Here is a 19,793-nt window from a genome sequence, read left to right on the forward strand (position 1 = left end):
CTCTAAATTCTATAATTTTGAGGCAACTGTTAAATCTCGTGCTATTCTTTCAAAAACTTTGTATTTTGTCATCTTTTTGAATGGAGGTTTTTTAATCTCTTCTTTCTGATTATTTGCTTAAAGTTTTGGTACATTTAAAAAATGTTTGCTTCTTTTATTGCTACTTATATAGCTGTTAAGGTTGTTCTGTTGATAGATTACAAGTCAACAATTCAACAAACTGAAATTTGATCGACCAATTTGTATCAACATTCTCCTCTGACTTCTAACAAATTTTATGGTCCAAGTCGACTTATCCAACTTGTTGTTTGTTTTGGTGCTTCTTTTATCATTGATTTTGACAGGACTTGAAACTTAGGATGTAAACAAATAACACAAAACATTTTATCCAGGGAACACTAGTATACATTACATTCAATAATAATGATTTCAAACATAGGTGCATATCTTCAAATTCAAGATAGATGTATATAGTCTATTTAACTGACTCGACTGGTATTTATTTCGTTGATCAGGGAAGGTTTTGATCTAAAAGATAAAGATATCTTACCCAAAACAAGGTATTTTTGACCGATGCACCATTCAAATAATAACAAGGATTTCTTATATCAATAGTAATGTTTTATTTATCAAATGGAAAAAAAAATTATTTTTTCATAAAAGAAAAGATTTATATATTTTTACATTTATTGTTGAGAAAATTAAAAATTAACGAAGGGAAAAAAAATGGAGTATTCAAACAGTTATACATTATTAAATTGGAAGAAAATTCTGCAAATATACACTTGTAAATAATATTTATTTTTGAATAATTCCTATTTTCATGTACATACACTTAGGAAAATTTAAATGTACCTTTAGAGCATGATAATGTTTTTTAGAATTTTAGATATTAGACTAAGTTTGAAAGGTTGAATTAGTGAAGTGAATTTCCTCCACTTTCTCTGATTGAAAAGATATATAGAACCTAATCACAAGCATTCCTGGTTATGAGATGAATTTTGAAAGGTTATTAATAATAAAGAGTAAAGCCTATTATTGTCCAAATTTAATTAAACTAGAATTAAACTAGGATTAAATATTTAATTTTGAATTAAGTTTCATTAATTTTCTCCATCAGACAATAAATAATTTTTTTTTAATGTTATGGTATATATTAAAACAAAATTATTTAAACAACATGCTCTTCTATACTTAAATGATTAATGAAAACATTGTCAATATTGGTTTAAGAGAAGTTTTTCTAATGGATCTTCCTACAAATTGTGTGTCCTTCCTACTTTAGGCTTATTATCATTTAACATCAGCTTATAGGTGGGTCAATTGTTTCTAGGCTACAAACAATTAGAAAAATATTGTTAATGTTTGTAAAATGTATGGAAAAATCCTCATATAGAACTCAAATGATATCAGAATGTATTCAGTTCTGAAGACAATATTCTAAAATATGCTAAATTCGCTTTACTGAAGGTAATGACACAATCCATTTGCTATTTTGTTACATATTAAAGAGTTCAAATGACTCAGATTTGCCACGTTAAGACTAGATTTGATCATGCACATATATGCACATGCCTGGTCATTTTTTTTATAGAAGCCTACCAGTTAGCAATGAATGCAAGTCATCCCTTTTTTATTTGTTGCAGTTTAAATAAACAGCTGCTTATTCTCAAATGATATTAATAATCACTGGAATTCTTTTATAAACTCATTATATTACTGAGATTGTGAGAAATGAAGGACAGTATTTGATTATATTGACACAGATTTATGTGTTGACATAATCAAAATAACTGCTTATGAAGACACACACTAATATTTCAATTGCAAATAACAATATTTTAATTTAAAAAAATAATAATATGATATTATTTTACCAAAACACTTATACTTATTAAAAAGAAATATTATTTCCAAATTAAGTAATGCACATAATAAATTCACAATGAAAATATTATCTAAATTTTTCTTTACAGTCAATATGAATTATATTTCACAAGAGCAGCTTATGAACCATTTTGCTAACAGCAGAGAAATTAAATAATCCAGCACATAGCCTAAATAAGAGAAAACATTGCCTGATAATCATTTCAGGAAAAACCAACACAATAATACCCAATAATTTGGCTGCTTTAAAAGAGATACGGAATAATGCGATAAGGTACTTTACGACAGTATTCTTTCCAAAATTCTCCATATTTCCTTCCACATTTATCGTCATCACGAAAACTTCTGTGTGTTAGCAAAATTAGTAAATGTATTACATAAAAAAAAGGCATAAAACTTGAGAAACATGCAGGAATTGTCCAGCAGAATGCCAAAACAATTTCTGGAATATAGTGGAAATGTCGAGACCAACTCCACCAACCTGAAACAAGTAAAATCCCTTCTTTTTTCTCTCCTGTCTCTAATGTATATGTTGCCTGAATTATAACAGGCTTCTTACCCCATACTAAGCAGTTGCCATTAGTAGCACGTACTTTTTGTTTTTGCTTGTCAGCAAAGTAGTTGATAAGAAGTGCTGCTGTGCCTGTAATGAAAATGAAAATAGATACTAATGTTCCCAGATGTATTGGATGGTTGACTAAATATAAGCTCACTGATGTATAGAACCCTGGAATGAAAACAAGACAGCCCCAGCAGATGTAGTATCCTGCTCTGTCTAACATGATATCAATTGTGTTCAGATAACCTGCTTCCCACCAAAAAAATTTTGTAATGTATAAAAGTTGAAGTGCAGTAGATACTATGTTACTATCAACCCATCCATTAAGTTGATAATTCTTAATTGAAAAAATTAAAACTATAAGTGCCCAGGACATCATTCCAAATCGACAGTTAGTGAATTGCTTAATGTCAATGCCATAAATTTTAGGATACAATTCAGTACCCCAATAATAATCAAAAATTACATTTCCTGAAGTACCAGAGTCAGATGAGGAAGGAAACGTTAATCCTTTCACATATAATATAAAACAGAAAACAAAACTTACTAGATTCAATGTACCTAAGATATCACCAAAACGGTCATAAATTATGGACACAGAAATATCATATGTGTTGAGTATTATTTCAGAACACACAAGAACAACAATTGTGAGTGAAAAATATAAAAATCCATTGTCAATATATATGGGTACATTGCCTTTTGGTGTGATTGATCCCTTCACTAATTGCCCTGGCAAAATCTTCATTGTAATAATAGCCCACAAACTGTAACCAAAAATGACAATTAGTGCAAAAGAACTTCCAATTGAAACTTCAGTCCAAATGTTTAAAAGTCCAGTAAGCACTGAGCCTTTGAATAAATGATGTAAACAATAAGTAATGCTTCCATCAAATTTGACAGCTGTATACCAAAGGATCATCACTAAGTTTGGAGTGAACATAATCAGTAGCAATGGTAGAACAGTGTGTTCAATAAATTGTTTAATTCTGCTCTTTGCAGGAATGTCGTAGAAAACATTTCCTGACTCCCTTCTCATCTCTCTGTTCTTTGATTTAATCATATCTTTTCTGTTCATGGCCTATAAAAAACAAGAAAAAAAAGAAAAATATTAGAAACATTCATACATATGGGTGTTATATATGGGTGCTTATGGGTGCTTATGGGCGCATATATATATATATATATATATATATATATATATATATATGTATGTATGTATATGTGCATATGTATGTACATGCACACACGTTTATGAATATAGGTATGCATGCATTTACTCTCGTTCTGGTCTAACAACCGTCCATGTTTGTTTTCGTTTGGTTTCCTTGTATGTCTCCACTGTCCTGTTTTTGTTCCCAACTTTGACCCTCCATAAATCGCAAATTTTATTTCGGTACTTATGGGAGCAGCTGTCTTCGAAGACTCATACTGTCGTTCAGTGGTCATATATATATATATATATATATATATATATATATATATATATATATATATATATATATATATATATATATGTATATATATATATATATATATATACATATATATATATATATATATATATATATATATATATATATATATATATATATATATATATATATATATATATATATATATATATATAATAATAATAATAATAATATTAGGGACAAAATCCAAAATTACAGGTAAAAACTCAATTAAAATCAATTTATAAAAACTTAAAATTAAATTGAGCTTTATAGATAAAATATATATAAAATATATAGTTTTAGGGAAAATAACCAAGTTTCAAGAACTCATCGATGAAAATCCACTATCACATATAGAAAAATTAACAATTAAAAGCACAATAAATGAGTATAATATAAAGCAAAGTAAATATCATAAAATAAATATAATAAAATGATTACACGTGTTTCATAACTAATTTTCAAATAAAAAGGAAATTTAAATCGATTAAGATCAATTGAAATTATCGAAAATAAATTCTATTCAAAAATATAGCTAATCGTCAGATCGTAAGTAGAACAATAATTAGATATATATATATCTCAACCAACAATAAGTACCAAATGAATTAATATGAAATACTTATTTTATAAAGATAGAAAAATTATTAAAAATATCAAAATGTCAAAATAATAACCATTCAATAATCTTCCCTTCATCCATTATAATAACATGTATATTATATACAAAAAACAGCTTACATAAATTATCATTGTTTTAAATTATCTTTGTTTTAAATACAATTTGAACGAAGTTTAAGTTTAAAATAATAATGAAGATAAAATTAGTACATATTTAACCGGTGTAATAGTTAAAGCTATACTATTTAAAGCTAAAAACGTTTATTTAATTTATTTCTACAAACGTAAGAATAAAAATATGAATGAAAAAATTATGAATGAAAAAATTAGGAAAGAAAAAAATTATTAAGAATGAAAGATTAAACTTTATATATATATACAAAGTTTTAATAAAAAAACCTTTAACGATATTATAAACAATAAAGACTAATTATTAATCAAATATTATCAATCAAAAATAATCGAAAATATATCAACACTATTCAAATCGAAGTTCTAATATTATGTAGAAATGAAACTATAACTTCTAAATAATTTAGTGTTAAATAAGTTATCCATTAAAAATAATCTATAAAGAACCAAATGAATAATATAAAAAACAAGAATACATATTATTTTCAAATAGTAGAAAATCTTTACCAAAGTAAAAACAGTACTTATCCATATTTTTCCGTAATTCAAACTGAAACTAAGACGTTATCTAATAGCTATAACGTTTTAAGCAAGAGGTCGCGCGAAAATACTACGTTAAAATAGAGAATAGAATACGAAAACATGAATGAAATAATAATACTTAAAAAAAAATGAATGAAAAATTTAAAATTTATATAACAAACAACATAAAAAGAACAAAAAACTATAGCTATCTTATAAAAGATATTAATAAATTTTAAATTCTAATATATAATAAATTAATAATAAGACTAAGAGTGGTAAATTAAATAATATAATATTATGAAATAAGCTAAAATACTACTATTGATTTAGTCTTATAAAAACGTAGTGTCATTGTAATATAAAACCTTAAACTTCCTAAAATATTAACCTACCAATAAAAATAAAACTACTATATATATACATAAATATATATCTACACATACACACATGTACCTATCTAAACATACATATAAATACAAATACACTCATACACACATATAAATAAATAAAGAATATTATATATAAATACACACTCCCACTCACCCTCCCATACTCTCAAATATACATATTATATAGATACACATATACATACATATATACATATTATATAGATACACATATACATACATATATACATATTATATAGATACACATATACATACATATATACATATATATAAAAATATAAAATATAAAATATATACACTCACATATATACTCTAGTTTATACACACAAAAAAATATACATATGTATACTCAAATGCACATATATATATACACAATACAAACAAACTCATATACATACATAAATATATATATATATAAAAGAATACATAAATATACACTAATATTCACTTAAAAAACATATAAACACATAAAATATACACACATATATACACAGAAAAAACATGTATATACATATACATATATATATATATATATATATATATATATATATATATATATATATATATACATAAATATATATACATACACTTATATATATATACTTACTAATCAATATAGAAAAATTACACACATTCACATATATACTTATACCCATATATATACATATATATACACATTTACATAAGTACATACATAAATATACATATACATACATATACACAAAAATACTCTTAAATATATATATAAAAATATATGCACACAAATAAAAATTCACACAAATAAATATATAAATAAGGAATATTTATAAAACAAAACTACATTCACACACTCAAACACACACACAATATCTATAAATATACATCTATACTCACAAATACATATATTTATACATACATGTAAATACAAATATACACTCAACATACACAAACATATATAAACACAAACACATATATATACTTAAACCTATATAAATACATACGTAAACATATATACATACACCTAAAAATATACATACATACTAACGCATATAGACTAAAACACGCACACTCATATATATACTTATACTCATGCATATACACATACCCATATAAAAAAATAAATAAAAAATCATTAGCTAAAGTTTTTATATAAATAAAGTAGTTTATGTCTACATTTTATTTTTCGTTCATCAAAAGAATTAAGTAAATTATTATCCTTATGAAATAATATCTCTTTAAATTCATTATTACAAAAATTACAAAAGTTATTACCTATACGATAGGATTTAGCTTTACAAACTATCTCCCATTTTAAAATATAGTTAATATTTTTAGATTTAAGTTCCCTAATATATTTACTGAGGCCAGTAGAATTAATCAAATTTCTATTCTTAAATGAGTGCATATGTTGAGCTACTCTTAATTTAATTTTATTAGAAGTCGATCCTATATACATCTTATTTAAATTATAACCATTATGTTTATTTTCATTCAATAATTTCACTATACATTTATACACTACATCTTTCAAATTACATTTATTATTAAAATTACGTTTAGTTTTATCTAAGCATGTACAATTAATTATATCCTGGTCAACATTATTATTATTCAAATTAATATTAGAATAATTATTAAATTTAAATTTATAATACTTATTTAACTTAAATTTATTAAAAGAAGAGATAATATTAGCAACATTATTAGTAGTAGAATAACCTACACCAAAATTATTTTTAGAAAAAATATAATGATATTTTTTATTATCTCTAAGGAATAAATCAATAACTTTTAAAATTTCATTAATAATGTTAGTTTTAACTTGAACGCCGTATGGAATAATTAGCCAGAGTTTGTTCTTATTATAGATATTATTGAATTTATTATTGGTATTATTAAATTTATTATTATCATTAAAAAAATTAAAATAATATTTAAAATTGTTTCCATTAAAATTAAGCTTATGTTTAGGTAATTTAATATCATAATACCAATTATTCTTATTATTCTTATTATTACCTAAGAAGACATTATCATGAGTATAAAAGTTATGTTTATTAAAAAGGTCATTATTATTATAATTATTATTACTAAAATTATAAAAATATTTCGGATTATTAAAAAAATTTATATTATTAGTATAACCCGCTTCTTGAAGGGCTTTATTATAATAAGGTGCATGTTTTTCAAAAATCTCTATATTAGAAGATAGTAAAGATATTCTTTTACCTATAGTAAATGTTAAGGATTTTTAATTGAGGGTGGGTGATTGCTTTTAGCATGAATGTATTTAATATTTTCATTAATCTTATGGTAAGGTTGGGTATTACCAGTAGATAAATTAAAATTAGCATCTAAATAATTAACGTTAAAATACTCATTATAAATAGTAATCTTTAAACCATTTCTTTAAAAAAAACTATATATTCTCTTATATAATTCTAGTTGTCTATTAGTGCAATTTTTAGTAAGTAATAAAAGGTCATCCCTATATAAACCACCCTCCAATTTTAAGTTTTCAAGTTCAAGTTCAGATAATAAATATATACCTACTAAATCAGCTACCTGTGCTGAATCAGGCGCCCCCATTGGTATATCGAAATAATCTCTAGTATCTCTTCTAGCCCACAATTTATTATATTTAATCAATGATTTCCTAGCCATTTTAACATTTACTTCATCGTAAGTCATACCTACTTTCTTCATAGCAAAAATTAGGGCTTTATTTAGTACAATTTCATTTATGGAAGAATAATAATTATCAATATCTATTTGAATATATATATATATGTATATATATATATATGTATATATATATGTGTATATATATATATATATATATATATATATATATATATATATATATATATATATATATATATATATATATATATATATATATGCGTGGAGTTGAATCAAATAATAATATAAATATATATATATTTACATCATTATTTGATTCAACTCCACGCATGCATTTCCAAGTAAGTTTATTTTAATCTTTTTGATGAGACTCTATTCTATACTGTTTTCTGCTCCTATCATTTTCTCTTTCATCGTTTCTCTAATTCCCTTTTCTCTCCCCTTCATCGTTTTCTATCTGTCTCTTTCTCTCCCTCTTTCTCTCTTACTCTCTCTCGTTACTCACACGTGATCATCGTGCATCTTTCTTTTCTTTCAGAGCTGTCCTAAGGACTGGACAAATCCTATATTTTCTCTTGTCAAAGAAAATGTTTCTCCAGCGTTCGCTATTTTACCCTCGTTCTGGTCTAACCCATGTTTGTTTTTCACAGTCCTGCTTTTGTTCCCAACTTTGACCCTCCATAAATCGCAAATTTTATTTTGGTACTTATGGGAGCAACTGTCTTCGAAGACTCATATAGTTGTTTAATGCTCAAAATGAGAAGTAGCTAAACAGCTGACAACTGATGAAGAGTCGTTCTTAATGTTACTTGTCCTGCTTTCCATTTGTCTCTCTCGTTGTTTGTGTATTGCGCTCCTTTGTTTTCGTATTTCATGTTGTTTACTGTTGGTGACGTCCTGTACCCATATATGCATATGTATGTGTATATATATATATATATATATATATATATATATATATATATGTACTGCTTTTATATGTATGTATGTGTGGGTGTATAAACTTACTTGGAAATGGATGCGTGGCGTTCAATCAAATAATAATATATATATGCATATATATATATATATATATATATATATATATATATATATATATATATATATATATATATATATATATATATATATATATATATATATATATATATATATATATATATATATATATATATGTATATATATACATATATATATTATTTATATTATTATTTGATTCAGCGCCACGCATTCATTTCCAAGTAAGTTTATACACACATACATACATATAAAGCAGTATCTATACACATACATACATATAAAAGAAGTTCCAGCCGACCCGATATATTACCAAACTTGAATGTTGGCTGTGTTCACGCCTCTGGTGTATCTTCCGTTGGCTCTGGACTTTACGTCGTTGTTATTCCCGCTTTTATTGTTGAACCTGTCATTGATCCTGTTATTACGGCACGTAAGTCTGGCGATATCGCTGTTGTAGTTGTTGCAGTAGTCATCCCGGGCCGTAGTACTCATGCCAATAGCATTGTAGTTGCCATCGCTGTTAACTCTGGGTGTGGGACTGTTAGCTTCGCTGATGTGTTGTTGGTGCTGGCATGGTCGTCATCCCTGGCCGTAGCGCTGGTGTTGGTGCTGCGTTAGTGCTCTCATTGTACTCCTTGCATGAGTAATCGGCTACTGCTCGCATCTTATGGGTGTTTGCCAATATTCTTTCCATGTTGGGTGCACAACTAAAGGAGGCCCTTAGGTTGTGCCTATTGAACAAACAGCCTACCTGTATGCCTGCGTGAAATGCTTGTCTAAAGAATATTCTTCCCACACAAGTCTTAACGTTGAATGAGGAGGGTGGGGCAAACCAAATGACATTTTGGCGGCGCTTCATTTTGCGGGTGATAGGGCCCGGCATATGGGAAATGTGGACTTTAAACCTACTGGATGCCAGGTCCTCGTAATAGAGAGCCGCGGCGTCGAAAGTTTCTTGATTCGAGGACAGATTCGAGATCCTCTTGCTGATACCTTTCACTAGGTTCTTGAACACGACATGCTGGCAGCAGGAGGCTGTGTTGATGTAGGACAACCTCTTGTTTGGTTTGTGGTAGAGCCTGTATGACCAGAGCCCAAGTCTAGCGTGATGTCTAGAAAGTTTACGATGGTGAGGTCGTTCTCAATTGTTATTTTGAGACTCATGGAGCCTAGGATCCTTTCTAAGTCTATTACCAGAGATGGCCACAGCATTATCTCTGTAGAGATCGAAGAGGACTGAAGGGAGTTTCTTCCTTAAGGTGTCCTTCTGGAAGGGACGCGTCCCGATGGTCAGGCAGTCTATCTGTTGTCAATACTCGCTGCGTTGTGACCTAGGCATGCCGTGGTTGATGATGCGCAGAGGCTACGGCATCGCCAGTGCTTCCTTGATGGTGAATAGGTGTGGTCGCCGTTCGCCAGACGCGTATTTCCCCAGATAGTTTCTTTAACGGAGCTGCAGTCCCGGGTAAAACAGAGACCGAAAAAGAACATGTGGAAAGTGGAATGTCTTCAAGCGCTCACAGCCCTCAGCCTGGAAGTTCACTTTAGCTTTTTATAGAGAATTAGCAGAGGGAAAGTAGGACGATGTTCTTGAGGAAACCTGGGCATAAAAAAAGATCAGCTAGCCGCTCTTTTTCGGAGATCTTTCGGCCCAGGACCGATGTATAATTTCCAAAAATCTCTTGCCTGGCCTAGGTACCTACTGGGGAACTTTACCTGTTCGAGATAAACTTTACAGGCACGGAAGTGTAGTCAGCCGAGCATGTCCGAGATGCGTGCAGGGTGACGAGACGGTCCTATTTGCACTCGTCGAGTGCCCGAGCATTACTGACCTGTGGGTTTATGTCGAACACCTGCTGTCGTATGTAGGACGGATCAGGCTGTCAACTGAGTCCATCCTGAAGATCACCTCGCAGCCTCCCTTTAACCGGAAAGGGAAGGTGTCTTTATATGCCTGGTGATCATGTCAAAAGAGGTTGTATGGTGGACGAGACTGAAGGGGCTAAAGACAAACACTTTTCTCTTTGGCCAATCTCTAATCAAATTCTGCAAGTTTCACTTGAAATAGAAAATAGGGATAGAGAAAGAAGTGTTGTCTTGTAGCCAGTTTGCTGAAAGGTGGATGAAAGTTGTGTATGGTGCGTGTGAACGGGCTTGCCCTGAGCATACGCCTGTAGTTGGAGAAAAGGACAGAAAAGCTAGGTACCTATTATTTTTATGAGGTTTTTCTATGAGCAGCTCTAGAACGTCTTCTCCCTATTGAGGAATACACATTGTTGAATCTGTTTTTTCCCCTTTGTTTACGCGCAAAACCCTCACAACACACACACATTCATTTTGTCCTGTCTTTAATGTTTTTTGTGGTTAATAAAAAAAAAAGAATTATTATTATTATTATTATTATTATTATTATTATTATTCAGTAGTTTTATTTTTATAACGTGCTTTCACATCACTACCGAGCGCAGCTCTGTGCGCTTTGGGTATGTGCTGTGGTTTGCTGTGGTGCTCTTATGGTTACTGTATTGAAAGTGTTTTGCGTAGGATGTGTGCAGTGCCTAGTAGTGCAATTTTCTGTATGCTATATATATTTGTAAGTCCTGGTGTTTTTGTTATGTATTTGTCTGAATATTTTTTTATTATACCTAAGGCACCTACTATGATAGGAATTGTTTCTGTTTTTAGATTCCACATTCGAGTTACCTCTATTTCCAGGTCTTTGTATTTTGAAAGTTTTTCCATTTCTTTTAGAGAAATGTTGTCATCTGCTGGTATTGATACATCAATTAGAAAGCATTTCCTTTCTTCATGATCTTTGACAACTATATCTGGTCTATTTGCCTTAATTTCTCTATCTGTGTGTATTGGCATATCCCAGAGTATGGTTGCTTTCTATTATTATTATTATTATTATTATTATTATTATTATTATTATTATTATTCGTTGCGGAATACGTAAAACGTTTTTCCGAACACGCTTCGTAAATTTTGCTTTAAACTGTTGTTTTCATTCTTTTGTTAGGAATATATGTTTTTGATTTTTTTTATAAACTGACAATAAGAACACCAGGAACCTCTTGGCAGGTGTTCCGTGATTGTTTCTGTTCCGTAAGGGTCAGTATTTATTTATTTATTTAATTATCTATTGCTCTCAGAAAAATGTTGTATAAAAAACATACATACACACACAACATGGCGTCATCATCATCATTATCATTGGCATCAGCGGCCATCATGGGAACGGTGAGGGGGGGGGGGAAATCCGTTTATACTACCATCCTTCCCACAGAAGAAGACTTCCCTCCTCATGTCACTCACTCCCAGCAACAACAACAACAACAGCCTAAACAATGTGAGAGCTCACGAAGCATGCGAAGTCAGCAGCAGCAACAGTATCAATGCGAAGAGGGACAAGAGATGGATAGATAGATAGAGAGAGAGAAAGTGAGAGAGAGAGAGAGAGAGAGAGAGAGAGAGAGAGAGAGAGAGAGAGAGAGAGAGAGAGAGAGAGAGAGAGAGAGAGAAGAAATTAGAAATAAAATAACACTACGACGATGACTATTGATAAATGCGAAACAGAAACCACCAAAATAACAAAAAAGGTAATTAACGTAAAGTACACCGACAAAAACAATTCACCAATCCTGAAAGGATTCCGACGTGGCCAGCTTTTAAAAAGAAATGCTTACTGCTAGAAAAAGTAAAAGATTTACCTCTCAAAAAGAACTGCCAGAATAAAAATACCGGGCATTTCGCCGGGTGTGGACGTCGGGATGGATGGTATCTTGCGTGGTAGAGGATCCAGAGTCACTTTTAGAGGTGAAACGGAGCAGCAGGGAAAACTGGCTCGAGACAACCATTGAAATCCTGCTTCATGTGAAGCTGGAAAACAGAAAAAATTCCGGACCGTATACAGTTGCCTAACGGGGTCGACATGCGTGTTATAGTAGAAGGCAGAACGCCTAAGCACGATATTTGTGAGGCCACAAGTCACCTCAGAGCCTTCTGACCCCCAAAAGACAGGAGGCACGAGGCTACTCCCACCACCCAAACAAAACCCTCAACAACAGCAACAACTAAGACATTATGTCACACATGCAGCCTCATTTTCAAATGAAGCACAAAGACAAAAGAGATAACCACCCAGGGTGTCTCCCAAGTCAGCACTCCGTCCCTTCCTTTCTCAAGCATACATTCACACAGCGACGCTCAAACAAATAGAAACACACACCACAAGATTGATTCCACAGACACTGGTGCCTCCACATCCCGTAGCGAAGATGAGGAGGAACCACAAAAAGCCACCTCCCCAAAAACAACACAAAAGAAAAGTACCTCGTCTCACACTAACAATAGAAAGCTCCAGTGCAAAGGCAACAGAAATATCTAAAACAACACCAGCTCGACACATTAACACTATCGCAACCCTACCTCACCCGAAAAAGAAAGCGCGCGCACACACACACAAAAACACACACACCAGTCAACCACAGAAACTCAGTTTCTTGCTGGTGAGGAGAGCTAACAAAAATTTGATGGACGTCATAGCCGGAGATAAGAAAATTGAGAGAGGAGGTGCAATACACGACACCAGCACCCTTAGGGTTTCGGAAAGTTCGATGCTAGTACGGATGCCACTGAGACTTATACAGACATTAGGGAAGCTTTCCGCAACGACGTGAGAAATCCGAATGTCAAGGCTGCTAAGAAACTTTTGCAGGGTTTCTCAGAGGAACTACAAGATCCGGAGCCCAGGTCACTGGGCCGCCAACAGCATCGGGAGGAGAAACTCCAATCAGATCCAGCGGTCAGATCAGCCGGCCGCCAACATCCCCGCGAGGATAAGCTTGCTCCTTTTCTTTCTCACAACTCTTTCTGACCGGCATGGGATTGATTAGAGTGGCCTGGAGTCGCCCTGGAAGCAGGGGCGCCTGCTCAACGATCTCAGGTCACTATCTATGGATGTGACACTCGTCAGTGAAACTGGGATTTCCGATACACGCGATCTGGCCCCCATTTTCAACAAAATTTTGAGATCTACGCATCAATTAGTTGGCCTGGAATGAGGAGCGGGGTGGCAGTGCTGTTTAGGAAAGGTCTGGATCTCGAGGTACGGACGATCTTCCTAGACCCGGAAGCTATGTTGGTGATCCTAAATGTGATTAACAGCGAAGGTGGTGCTTTCAGACTAGTCACTGTGTACTCCCTAAATGGGGCGGAGCGGCCAGATTTCTTCAGGCGTTTGGAGGTTTTCTTAGGAACATTTCACTCTTTAGTTCTAGTGGGAGATTGGAACACCATTCTGGATGCATGCCTGGATAAGATGGCGCTAGCCGATAGGAGAGGATGTACAAAAGCCTCACAAACCTGCTAAGTCGTTTCCATTTGGCTGACAGATACTGACTTGATTTCTCGAATGCGCCGATGTGGACATGAGAAAACAGCATCGGATCTTCCAAATTGTATTTACATAAGATATTCTGTAGGCCAGTAGATAGAAGTCGCATAAGATATCCACAGTTCAAAGTCGTCGGCTACACAGACCACAAATTTGTGATCTGCACAGTCGACCTAGAGAAGATCCATAGGCAGGACCTCAGGTACTGGAAGCTGAACGCGTCTATTCCAGCACGTCAAGCATTCAGAAACTAGGTTAGGAAGTTAGTCCAACAGAAGTTGGCGGGCGTAAGCGTCAACAAGCGGTGGTGGATAGCCCTGAAAAGGGCTATAAGAGTAGAAGCAGTAGGATTTAGTAAGGAAATAACCTTAGAGGAATCTAAGATAAAGAGTGAGCTGGTTAAGAAGCTAGAAGAGGCGCTTAGGAGAGGCATTGTGACTGACATGCTGGAGGCGAGATTGGCTCTTGATCAATTCTTCAATGCTAAGCTCGCAGGTTGCGTTGTCAGAGCTAGGGCGCGTGCTCTAAGGCATAAAGGGACGAAAGCCGTTCGATGGGATCGGGTGGCGTAGGTGCAACGTGGCAACAAAACCACAATTCGATCTTTGACAGGCCGGGACGAGCGTATGCTACGCGAATCCATGCGGATGTGTACGGAGTTTCAGTGGTACTCCGTCGAACTGTTCGGAGAGCGCGGTGTGTGGGGGGATGGAGGTTGATTTCACCTCCCATCTCGACGAAATACCACGCCTTTCGGTCAGGGATGCGGAGTTCTGCGAACTGCCGATAACAGCCGAAGATAGGTTTTGAAACGAAAGAACTTAAGGATAAGCGTTTTCTTCAAACTTTCATTTCATATTACAAAAAATATTCAGATAGTGGATATTTCTAAAGAAAACCAAGCTGATGATCGGAAACGAGTACTGGAAATCGGAGACGTGTATTGAATCCTATAATTTATCGCTACTGGTGAATCAACACACACACACACACACACACACACACACACACACACACACACACACACACACACACACACACACACACAAGCGTACATCAATTTCGACGTATGAGGATTCGACAGCCTATACTTTGTCAGTCATAATGCTTATGTCGAAAGTGACACTTGAGCCCCGTCAATGATTTTCAAAGAGGCCTGCAAGATGCTGCAAATATGAGGATTACGGGTTAATGCAGGCGGTATATTCGCAACCGTTTTTCTCCCGTTTAAAACAAAGTCTCTTATACGATTTTGGCACAACGATCTCCTTTTTGTTCGCTCCAAGGCTGTTGTGAGCTATATTGACTGCTGAAAGGTTACTCATCAGCTTATCCTTATATCTGAACCACGGTCGACCAACATTTCTGTGTCCACTATCAAGCTGGCTGTACATGGGGACTTTGGGTATTTTTCTTTCGTCCTTCATTCTGACGACATGGTCAGCCCAGCGTAACTGCGACTGCATAATGAAGCACTGCGATTCCACCAAACTTACACTTACTTGCTACATAGGTCGACGTTAGACACTTTGGTCTTTTAGTGAATAACTACAGACTATCTTGAAACAGCCTTTGTGGAAGACGTCAAGTTGGTTTCGAGCTGTAGTATGAATGGCAGCTTTATATACCTGTTCACACACAGATGTGGCAACAATATGTACAGATATGGCAACAATATGCAGATATGGCAACAATAGGTGCCTTTTGCATTAGGTATTCAGAGATCTTACACTCTATGCTGACACATGTCTTCATTCTATCAGGGAACTTTTCATTGATTGATTTGCCTTTTTGGGCATATTAAGGAATGAGATGCAAGATGGTTGTGGTACAGACCGTTGGTTAGCCTTAAGCATAAGCTTGTATAGGTAACGCAAAGTAGATGATAATCGATCGATAAAGTTTAATATTCAATGTATCCAATTTACTCTGTCCCATATCGAAATAGACAGAAATTCCGATAAGATGACCATCACTATGCAACTCCAGTACATAGCAACAAAAGTTTGTTAATTATGCGATAAGTCTGCAGATGACGGGAATGGAGTAGGTAGTTACGTACTACGCATATTTCGAAAGACTCACCGAACGAATATTACATACATTTAAAGTGCTACATAGATGTTCAGTGTTCCTTCTCTTCGAATATTTTTCTACAAGTCCATTGTCGTAATGAATTTGCCAAGAGAGACCGGAAAAATAATTCTCACATTTCAGCGGTCGAAAGTGGGGATGGATGTAGGAATTGGTTACGCAAACAATAGCTTGCCTTCCCTAAAAACTCCTGTGAAGTAGAAAGCGATGTGGTTTTAAGACGGTCATATCTTTATCTGTATAAATGGAGTTTATAGTGTGGTTTTAGGAGAGTTCATAGATGATTAATATCATTATGATAATAAAATGGAAAAGACGCGATGTGAGTATTTTTTCTGTTTCAGTCATTCGACTGCAGCCATGCTGGAGCACCATCTTTAATCGAGCAAATCGACCCCAGGACTTATTCTTTGTAAGCCTAGTACTTATTCTATCGGTCTCTCTTGCCGAACAGCTATATGACAGGGACGTAAACACACCAGCGTCGGTTGTCAAGCGATGTTGGGGGGACAAACACAGACACACAAACATATACATACATACATACATTCATACATACATTAATATATATATATATATATATATATATATATATATATATATATATATATATATATATCTGTAAACAATATGTGACAATTATTCGGTAGCCATGATAAAACTCCGAGTTTCGGATGCCGGGGCGGAAACCCACGCCGCTATCTCTTCAGTTACCTGGCCATCGAAAAAATGCTATGAAAATGACTGTTAAACAAAGGGAAATTACTGTGTGATTGACCGTTATTAAGACAAAAGAGCTATTAGAATGACCGCTAAGTGAGGGGAGGGAGTAAAGGTAAGAGAGTAAAAATGCACCAGTCCATACATACATGTGCGCCCGCACACCCACGTATATGCGCCTATATGTATATACTCATCCACCCTCACTTGAAACACACACATGCTCACCCACACATTCGCCAAAAAATATATACATACCCGCATACACGCTCACACACACACGCGCGCAACACGCTTGCACACATACACACAGGCGCAAAAAAAGTATTTTGTAGTAGGAGAGGTTGGGAAGGTGAAAAGAGGAGTAAAGCGTAGTATTGGAAAGAAACAGAGGACGCTAAGCTAAAAGAAGTTAGTATAGGGGTGGGTCAAGGCACATGTGAACGTGATAGGTGGAATGAAGGAGGACTGACAGGAGGAATGAACAGGTAGAAGACAGTGACAATTGAGAAATTAGCAATTAGCAATGGAGAAACGAAAAGCTAAAAATGTAAAATGAAAAAAATGATGAGAAACTGAGGCATTGTGAAAGGGTGGGGTTTTGATAGATTACATGAACTGTGAGGAGACCCTAGGAAATCTTCGTTTAAAATTCCAGAAGGTTTTTTCAGAAAATTTCAAACTTTTTGACGTCGTTCCTTATCTTGTTCTCTATTTGTTCCCCATAGTATGGAAGGTTGACATTATATCCATTTACTACCTCTTCGTTTCTCTCTTTGTCTATTTTCCTCTTTCCTTCTGTCGTTGTTGAACGTCAAGTTATAACGGACCAACGGACAGCATCCGGCTATATTTTGAAACCCACTTGATATATGAGATAACCTATACTTGCGGGGAAACACATATATGATCGACTAAACGACAGTGAAGGAAGACTTTTACAAAGCCACCACACCCAGCGCCGTATTCCAACACAACCATCGCTATGATGGGGATTTCCCCACCCGTATACTGGCAAAGGTATCGGATACGATCAACTTCTGAATAAAGGAGGTACATTTCATCAGAAAGAGGGTGCCCAGCCTCAATCTCCGGAATGAACTTGACGGCTGGAAATGTATTTACTGCCCCCAGAATGTGAATGTCTGATGAAGGATTACTCAAATCTGCGTGATTTTGATGCTTAAATACCTACATAACTTTTTAAGGCAATTTTTATGCTGATTTCAGATGTTATTAGTTTTTTTTCCATCACGTGTAGTTTTTCTGTAATAAAGTTTTTTTTCCCTGTATTATGGCATCAGAGAATAAGATGACAGTGATTATCTGATTTATTTTGCTCGACAAAATAGATTGCTATAAATCAATGCTGACCTTATATTAGTAAAAGTAAAATAGCAGCCAATGTAAAGTTTATCAAACAGTTGTTGGTAACTCTGACAGACAACGTGACCTTGGAAAACTGTGTACGCGATAGCTAACTGATGCTTTAATGTTGTTTTAATAGTTCCAGAGGTCAGTCGTATGTGATATTTACTTATAAACTCCATTTAAAATGAGTACATATAGACGTAAGTGCGTAAACAATCCAGACATATTCTGTTACATTTATGGCAGATATGTTGTCATTAAGCAGAGACAAAATATAATAGATCTTGTATAAAATCTATACTTGGGCTCCACACAAAGTATGTCATATTTGTGTGGAAAGGCTGGTAAGAAAAAAGAAATGCCCTTTGAAATACCAATGGTGTGGCGACAGCTGAGTAACCACGCTGACACTACTCGTAAATGCATACATACATACATGCATGCATGCATACATACATATGAAAATATCAATGTTGCCAGGCGCTTACCATATTGTACCATCTGGAGAAAAACGTTAGCAGGAAAACAATCTGAGCGACGATGGTCTAGGATTCCCTCTGTGCATCGACGAGAACAGTCTGAGTGGACTCTCCCAGATGACTTTCGAATCGAACTCTTTGACATGGAAGTGCTACAGGTGGATGGGTGGGTGGGGCATTGCCTGTTCGAGAAAGCTCTTCAAGCATGAATGTGCCGACAGCCGAACCTGCTCGAGATGCATGCAGGGGGACAAAACCATCTTGTATACAATCATTCAGTGTCCGTGCATTAGTGATTTGTGGGTTTGTGTTGAGTAATTGCTGTCTCGTGTAAGACGAATCAAGCTGTTCGACCACCTTCCTTTAGCTGAGAGGGAAGGCAGATCTTTCTCTGCTTAGTGGCTGAGACAAAAGAGAATGTGTGGTGGCCAAGCTCTCATCAGAAGGTGCTGCTTTCTAGTGGGTTCCTCAAAAGATGAACGAGAGTGACAAGACAGGTGA

At 34.0% G+C, this 19,793-nt stretch overlaps 1 protein-coding gene across 3 annotated transcripts in view; it reads right to left on the minus strand.

Annotated features, from left to right (window-relative positions):
- Nucleotides 1–599: 599 nt before the first annotated feature.
- The window catches only part of LOC106876505 (uncharacterized), a 92,747-nt gene continuing 73,553 nt past the window's right edge, over nt 600–19,793 (minus strand). For 2 of the 3 annotated variants that reach the window (XM_014925070.3, XM_014925071.3), the window contains exon 2: nt 600–3,527. In XM_014925070.3, coding sequence (XP_014780556.1) covers nt 2,133–3,527 — 1,395 coding nt within the window. In that variant the 3' untranslated portion in view covers nt 600–2,132. Of the gene's footprint in view, nt 3,528–12,943; nt 13,078–19,793 lie in introns of those variants that run through there. The other variant, XM_089361595.1, reaches the window with a different exon arrangement.

The sequence above is a fragment of the Octopus bimaculoides genome, chromosome 13 (genome assembly GCF_046866305.1).
Source record: "Octopus bimaculoides isolate indiv1 chromosome 13, ASM4686630v1, whole genome shotgun sequence".
NCBI classification, from domain to species: domain Eukaryota; kingdom Metazoa; phylum Mollusca; class Cephalopoda; order Octopoda; family Octopodidae; genus Octopus; species Octopus bimaculoides.